This window comes from Elaeis guineensis, chromosome 10, assembly GCF_000442705.2.
Source record: "Elaeis guineensis isolate ETL-2024a chromosome 10, EG11, whole genome shotgun sequence".
Classification (NCBI taxonomy): Eukaryota; Viridiplantae; Streptophyta; class Magnoliopsida; order Arecales; family Arecaceae; genus Elaeis; species Elaeis guineensis.
The window spans coordinates 3,546,000-3,554,846 of NC_026002.2; the positions used below are offsets into that span (position 1 = coordinate 3,546,000).

Sequence of the window (8,847 nt, forward strand, 5' to 3'; positions counted from 1 at the left end):
TTGCTATTTTTTGTTTTCATATCTGACATGCACTAGTACATGATAAAAGTTAACTTCAACCGAAGGATTTTATTTTGATTATATAAGAAAACTCTTTTGGTTTAATCATTTCAGCCGATGATATCTTTGTGATTTAATGCCAACTAAGCATTCAACTCTCCCTCCAGTCCAATTCTTAGGTTCTGATGGCAAGGCTAAAATTATTGAGCCTGGAGCAAAAATTGTTGCTTAAATGTCTAGATTACAAAAACATTTAGAATTGAACCTAGTTTCGGATGCTCGAAAGCTGGATCTTAGCTATATCTCATCCACTGTGCAACGATACCTGGCAGCGACCAATGCAACCTATATTAATAGCATGAAGTCTGGCTTATTGTCTTGTGGATGTGAACTAAATATCTCAGGATAGCAGCTGATATGGCACCTATATCTCATCTTATTATGGATCTTCTAGCTACTACATATTGAAATTAGCACATAATTGATTTTCTTTTTTTTTTTTTTCCTTTCTTGCCTGCCTTTATGTTTTATCCTTCTTTGGATGTGATCCCTCCCATTTCCTTCACATGGATGATGAAAACAATGGTGACTTTTCCTTACAATTGAACTTTGAACAGACATCAAGACATGGATCTAAGCACATGACCTAAAAAGAAAAAGACATTATTTTTATCAAACTACGAACAGATGCAGGAAATGAAATCTGCCAAACCATGGAATGGTGGAATGATCACTTAAGCAGGTGATGTTACCCATAATTGGCATCAGAATATGACCTTTCACTACACTGTGAATCACTGAAACACAACCTATTGTTTTGAATTTTTGATTTCGACAAACCCTAATCATGAAGCAAAGTACAGATGAGTGAACAGATGCAGGAAACAAAATCTGCCAAACCATGGAATGGTGGAATCATCACTTAAGCAGGTGATGTCACGCATAATTGACATCAGAATATGACCTTCACTACCCTGTGAATCACTGAAACACAACCTATCATTTTGAATTTTTGATTTCGACAAACCCTAATCATGAAGCAAAGTACCAAAATTGTTTAAGTAGCTTTTCTTACCACCAACCGAAATTAAACAAGAAAAGAAGAGGAAATCAACCTTATAAAGAAGCAAAAATTAAAAGGTAAATATATAAATCAGAATCTATGTAAAGGAATATAAGAAAACAGACTTTCAAACTCGAAGTATTTGAGAGGCTAGCTAGGAAATAGGGAATTAACATGCCACACTAAGAGCTTTTCTACTATATCCTCTATTTTTACTCTATTTTGAATCTCCTGAAGTGAAGGATTCAGAAATGTCTAGGGATCTTCTAGGAATACTGCTCTGGTAGGTGCCGGTGCTAGGAATATACGATGATGATGCAGTGCCATCCATTTGGCTGCTGTCCGCAGATTCCAGCCACTTCTTAAGTACCTGTGGCGATGGACCTTCAAGGTCGATACCATAACCATCCTCCAATTCACCATCAGTTGGCTTCCAAATTCCAGCAAGTGATGACAGGACATTGACAACATACCCCATGTCAGGCCTCCGGTAGGGATCTCTTACAGTGCAATGGCAAGATAAATCAGCAACTGTCTTTATGGTCTTGACAATCTCCTCATCAACAATGATATTGGGGTCAATGGCCTTCTGAAAGTTCTCCTCATTGCGATGCATCGTCCGAAACCAAGTAACCAAGTGCATGCTTTCCTCTGGCTGGGTTCTCTCAATTGCTTTCCTACCAGTGATCAGCTCCATAAGTATCACGCCAAAGCTAAAAACATCGCTTTGGTGGTCAGACGCCCAAGCACTGCTCAGAAGAAGAGAATTAGCATTGTGACCCGCATCAAACATATTTTCATATTTGAATAAAAATCAGATAGAGGCATGAATAGTTAGGAAACTTTTCAAATTTCAGTTTAGCCATACAAGTCATTCATGTATGAAACTTAGAAGCTAACAATACAGACATAACTTCAAAAAGGTCAAATTAATTGATGTTTAGGCTAACTATCAGGTAAAACTCAAAGGCAACAGTACATAAGCATCTAAATTGAGATTGAAAATTAAGTAGAAGTTGCATGATTTCAAAATTTCAGGTTACTTCTATCCTACTATAGCATAGTGGTTTCTACTGTTTCTAATAGTCCATTATTATTCTAGGAAGAACTTAGTGCCACAGAGAAGAGGATTTAGTGCTGCAAAGCAGCCTCAGTCCATGCATATGCTAACCCAAGATTTACTCTTTGAGAGCAAGTATGTTTGATAATCTGATTGAACTGCACAAAGAAAAATGTTCTTTCCTTAAATTATCAAATTCCTGCACTTTTCCTAGGTTTTGTTTAACTTTGCAAAGTATTCATCAAGTGGAGATTTTTGTCGCCATAACATAATATCTTCTACACATTAAAGATGTTATCATGACAGTAAGTTCTTTCCTTGCAAGGGCACAGCCCTATATTTCCACCCAATAAAACAGTCCTGAACAGGACTCAATTGTTTAAACTGACTTTAAAACTACATGCAGCAGGTAGTTGATGTGCTTGAGATGGTCCTACAACTACATTTTGGATTGATGATACATTGTCAATATTATCGATCAACCGAGGAAAACTTTCAACTTCAATAAGCATTTCACTGCAGCAAAAATCATCCATCACATATGAATATTCCTCTCTAGCATGCAAATATGTGGTACTAAGCATTAGTAAATCTTCTTCTAAAAGCTGAATTGAATGTCTACATACCTCCAATAACCCAAGTTTCTTTAACAGACAAGTAAGATACTTATATTCAATCACTAAGCATGAAACTATCTATTCTTTAAAACAACTCCATAAACAAATAAGACAAACAAGTATTATAATGAAAAACTTACCTGCATACTCTGGTGCAAGGTACCCAAAAGTTCCAGCAAGTTTTGTTTCAATAGAATGGTTCCCTTCATGCACAAGTCGAACTAATCCAAAATCAGCAACCTTAGCTCTCATATTATCTCCAAGCAGAATGTTAGAGGGCTTCAGATCCTGTGTATGAAACATCGATTAGCTAGACTGTGTAGATACTCTACACCGCGTGCTACATCCAATGCAATGGTCAGTCTCGTTTTCCATTCAAGCGGTTTCAATCCCACTTTCATCCAATCAAAAAGATGGTGACTGAGTGCACCTTGAGGCATGTACTCATAAATCAAAATCCTCTCATTTTCTTCCAAGCAGTAGCCAAGGAGGGAGACCAAATGCCGATGCCGGACACTGGTCAGGACTGAAATCTCTTTCTTAAAATCATGCAAACCCTTTGAACCCATCGCCGCAGCATCCATTCGCTTCACTGCGATCATGGAACCATCATGGAACTCCCCCTTATAAACTTTTCCAAACCCTCCATAGCCCAAGATATTATCCTCACTGAAGTTATTCGTCACCTCTCGAAGTAATTGTATTGAAACAACCATGCTCCGTGGCTCGGCTATATCGGATTCAATGCTCGTGAGGCCACTTGAACCGGTTGCACTGCCTTCAATTGTAGCCTTCATCATCTTTATATCAGAACCAGAATCCTGATGGTATTTGACTACATTGTTAGCCCTCTGAACTTTTCTCTGCTTCTTTCTCTTGCAATAGCAGAAACCCAAAATGCCAGCCAGGAGAGCACCACAGAGTACAGTAACAATAGAGCCCACAATGACTCCTGTGGCCTTCTTACTTCCACCATCATCAGCATTGCCAGAATTTGAAGAATCTAAACCTGGAGGACCATCTTTTCCAATATCCGGATTCCCATCCGTGTTCACCGAAACATTTCCACCAAATGTTGGAACCTTCCCCCAGAGTGCATTGTGAGACACATCCAACACCTGGAGATACTTCAAATTAGTAAGCTCTGATGGAATAGTGCCAGTGAGATTGTTTCCAGAGAGGAGCAGCTTCTGCAGCTTAGGCAGCAACTGGAAGTCCTGCGAGATGGTACCATTCAAACCCAACTTCTGCAGCACGACGAGGGTGATGTTACCACTGGGATCGCAAGTAATCCCTGCAAAACCTTGGCATGGATCATTCCCTCTCCAATTGTTGGCAAGGTAAATAGGATATCCAAAGGACTTGGCAATGGAGAGCAACACTTTCACCCGAGGATCGCAGTCAACGCCGACTTGGTCAACACAGAATCTCTCCGTACGTGGGTCGAGGTCAACCTTCTTCACTGTCTTCGGGAACACGGGCACCGGCCCCTGCAGCAGATTGTTGGTCAAAGTAACGTTCTCAAGAGACCCGAGCGAAGTCAACGAGCTCGGCACGGGGCCGGTTAGCTGGTTATCCCGGAGATTCAAATCACGAAGCTTTTCGAGGCGGGAGAGGTCGGGTATCGGACCAGAGAAGGAATTAGATTGCAGGTAGAGGTCCCGAAGGTTGGTCATGTTCTGGACGACATCGATGCTGCTGGAGAGACGGCGGCTTCCCTTCTGGTTGTTGAGCCAGAGGGAGCTCAGAGGGGAGCCGGAGAAGGCGGAGGGAAGCGGGCCTTCGAGGTAGTTGAACGCGAGGGCGAGGTGGTAGAAACTGGGGAAGGCGCCGAGGAAGTCCGGTATGGTGCCGGTGAGGTTGGCATTGTTGGCGGAGAAGTTGACGAGGCCGGAGGCGTCGCCGAGGGACGGCGGGATGTTCCACCCGGCGAAGGGGTTGCCGTCGAGGTAGACGTTGGTCAGGGAGAAGAGGCCGGAGAAGAAGTCTCCGGGATGGAGGAGAAGTTGTTGTTGGCGAGGAAGAGGGTCTGGAGGGTGGCGAGGCCGGTGAGGGAGGGGAGGGGACCGGAGAGGTGGTTGCTCATGAGTTCGAGGCGGGTGAGGGCGGTGAGGTTGCGGAAGTCCGGTGGGAGGACGCCGGAGAGGTCCCGGTTGCTGACTAGGATGGCGACGACGCGGTCGCCGGAGCAACGGACGCCGTCCCAGGCGGTGCATGGGTCGGAGGAGTCCGACCAGCCAAGCTTGCCGGCTGGATCAAGGGACCTGGCGAGGGTCCGCACTGCCGCCGCGTCCCCGGCGGCGAGCTGGGCCGCCGCCGGGAGCGTGGTGGAGAAGAGGATGACGACGGCGACGAGGAGGAGAAGGTCGTGGGGACGGCGGCGGCGGCGGCGGTGGGGAAAATGGGCCTTCTTCTCCATCGCAGGAAAGAGCGGGGTAGGGTTTGGAATGCAACGGAGAGGGACCTGAAGAGGCGAGAGGTTTCAGTCGAAGGAAGGGGACGAAAATGGCAATTGGCGTGGGAGGCGTTTGGATTGTATCCTTTGCGTGAAAGAATGATTGATCTTTCTTTCGAGACATCAACCGTTGGATATCGTATTGCACAGCTTTCAAAGCACTTCAATATCTTTCTTTTCTGCTCATACGTCTCTGGAAAGCGGACATTTTGAGATCCAACGGTTGATTTCGCAAGAGAAGGGAAATCGTTCTTTCGCGCGAAGGATACGACCCGATCCCTGACGTGGGGAAACTATCGAGTGTAACGAGAGAGAAGTAGTGGGGCCCGCCTTGATTGAGAAAAGAGGAAACGTATTGACCCAGCTGTGCACCCGACGCTGGGTGGCGGTGAAGGGAAGAGATGTCATGGTGGAATTATGGTGGGACCCGGTTGGCAACCAATAGGGGCTGTGGGTCTCCGGGTATTAAATAGGAGACATCATTTGGGACTTTGCCGCAACAGGAAATAGTTATATTTTCATATACATCCCTATATGTTTCCTAATTGTTCCAGCATTTTATTAATTAAAAATTAGATTTAATAAGGATAAAAATGTCAATATCGTTGTTTAAGGTTTCCATTTTATTTTTCCTCCTTAAAAAATCTGTGCACATTTCACGCATAAAACATGGCAACAGAACTACTTTTTAGGATTGAAATTTGACTCTCGCTGGCAAGGCAATTATACTTGAGTCACTTGACAAGGAAACAACCCCCAACGATTCACACAAACTCCGGATGGTGCTGCCAATCCTTCTGGACCAAATAGCAAAAAGAAAGTTTTTTTTGCATCTTAACCAGCTCCTTGGAGCATTGCTCATTTGATTTTGTTGTACTTGAAGGTCTTTATAAAAATTAAATTATGAGGAAGCTTTTAAAAATAATAGGAAGTTGGATATTTGCATAAATTTTCTAGTTTAGTGTTTGGATTATATTGGCAAGAATATATATTTGCTATATTCTTAGCATAAAAAATGATTATATAGATATTGTTAATATGGACAACAAATCTATTTTATTTTTCTCTATTTTAGATTATATTTATAAATATTATTTATAAATATTATGGTTTAATTTCTCGTGAATAGGGCTGAAAGTGGGCTAGGCTCGGCTACACCCCCTGTCCGAGCTCAGTCCGAAATTTTTTTTTCAGACTTCGGCTAGGCTTAAGTTTGAAAATTTTTGAAAAACTCGAGCTTCAGCCTGACTTGAACCCAACCAAGCCCGATTCGAATCTGATTGGGCTAGCTCAATCAGGTTTCAACCACACCGGCTCTCTTCCCTCTTTTAAAACATAAAAAACTCTAAGCCTCTAACCCTAAGCCATCTAGCCATCTTCCTTCCCAATACTGCCATCGCTCTATTCTCCAGCCCTTGCTCTGGACTTCCTCTCCGATGGACTACTTCGCTTGGGCCTACTAGATCTCTGGCGATGACGATGATGACCGTGGTTGGCGGTGAAGTTGGAGGATGGTGAGGTTGAAGTAGTGATGCTCACAGAGCAGCAAAATTGAAGGACTCATCGATTGTACAGTGCGACGGACCACCAGCAACGCATAGGCCTTCTTCTGGTGGATGGGGTGGGATGGGGGGGGCACCCAAGGGCAAACTTGATTTTCTGAAACTTTTTGAAGATAAGGAGAAGATGGATGGCAGTAGTGTCTGTTGGAAATAGTGTCCCAAAGCCAATCGTCAGCCTGTTGACGGTTGTGCTCTTTTTGTATTAGTACATGAATTATAAATAAATAAAAGTTATTTTGATATTTTTTCATCACAAATGTTTCATCTTCTAATGAACTCCTGTGTTGTGGTGAAGTCCTTAGGACTATTTAGACTCGACAAAGGAGGATTTGTCGCTTAGTCCTTAAACATGTTCACGACCAAATGATACGTTGTTACCAAAGACGACAACGTTTATCGAGCATAGATCGTTGTGTGCCATATGGGTTGGTTGTCCTCATAACCAAAGAGTGTGGAGACACTCCTATGGCATACAGGTGAGATGTAATGGTACATCTGTACTGAACGTGACTAACTCCGGAGCTATTTCTGCTGTCAAGATTTGCTCCGATGGGATATGGGTATAAATGTCCCTCCGATCTGAGACCGCCATGGTGACTTGCAAGCAACTCACTGCACTTAGGTACAGGACTACCTGAATTTCTAATTCAATGACGGAAGGCTGCTGGGTGTAGTCAAGTACTTGACTTGTCGGTGCGTGTGTCAAGATGGGATTGACCACTCCAGTTTAGGGGCTGTGTACAGTCGTGTTTCAATTTAGCAAAACCTTGGTCAGGGTAGTCCTAGTGAGGAGTCACAGGACTAATTGAGTTGAGCACGATTCGGATGATATCATCAGGGTTGACAGTTTAACCCTGAGTCGTCCTAAACACAGGGGTCAAAAGGGATGAATTATATGGTAACCATATTCACGTAGGTTCTGAATGTTGCGATTGTGATTATTCGACCTATCCGGTCGTCGGGTACCATTGCTAGATAGTCACTTCGATTAGTACAGGAATTGGTTCCTGTGCTACCGGCTTAGGTTCGAACCTGCGAGGTCACACACATTAGTGGTTCCTTTCTGATCAGATGGCTGATTATGAGTCTTATATGTCTGAAACTCTATGATTGAGAATTAGGATTCTCTGATCATGAGTTCCACACATTTTGGATACCGGGATCAAAATTTTGAATTTTAAATTTTGAATTTGAAATTTGAACTCTTTGATCAGGGTTTCATATCGATGGTCTCTGATGCCTGATTGCCCATCGGATTTGGACTCAATATTTATGAGAGGTTTAATTAGTGATTTGATTGTTAATTAAATCAATTTGATTGAGTAATTATTTTTGGATCAAGTCCAATTGAATTGGATTCAATTTGGATTGACCCGATTAGGTTAAATGTTGACCTAATCGCTAAGGTGGTTTAGTCCCTGATTTGATTAGGGATTAGGTTTAGTTAATTTCTGATTTGATTAGGATTTTATTGAGCCTAATTAAGCTTAATTAAGTTAGATTTAATTTATTCTAATTGTGCTTAACCTATTTAGATTAGGTTGGCTCAATTAGGTTCAAACCACCTTGACTTTTCTCCCTGCGCCACCTCACTTCTTCTGTGCATATTTAAATTCACGAGAAGCAACTTCTCATAAATTTTCTCCACGCAGAAGCCATCCCACGTCCATCCTTGTGCGCCAAATATCTGGATAAAAATAAGTTGGTTGGCCATTCAAATTCAAAAGAAAGTTTGAATTTGAATGAGCAACCAACTAATCCATGCGCCATGGTCTTATCTTGTGCGCCCCATATTTTACATGAGAAAATGTTTCTCGTGTAAACTCTCCATGCACAAATCAACTCACGCCCCTTCTCTTCTCACACACATGTGGATAGGGATGAGTTGGTTTTGCATTTGAATTCAAATTTGATTTGAATTCAAATATGCAACCACTTATCTTTATCCTCTCACGCGGATAAGACACGTTCGACGTTGTTTTAAAAAGAGGAGAAAGGTGGGACGTGCGTAGAAATTTTAAGAGAGAAACTTTGGGGCATGAGGAAAGTTTGTGCGCAAGGTGAAGGTCCAAAACCTTTCGAGAGAAAAA

General features: G+C 42.6%; 1 protein-coding gene across 1 annotated transcript; it reads right to left on the reverse strand.

The window, feature by feature from the left end:
* Positions 1-1,147: 1,147 nt before the first annotated feature.
* LOC105053162 (receptor protein kinase TMK1-like) lies at positions 1,148-5,230 on the reverse strand. Its single transcript, XM_010934219.4, is given in 5 exon segments — positions 1,148-1,789; positions 1,792-1,812; positions 2,881-3,030; positions 3,033-4,730; positions 4,733-5,230. Coding segments are annotated over 5 exon segments (2,805 nt in total). The 5' UTR covers positions 5,160-5,230; the 3' UTR covers positions 1,148-1,280.
* Between the last annotated feature and the right edge of the window lie 3,617 nt (positions 5,231-8,847).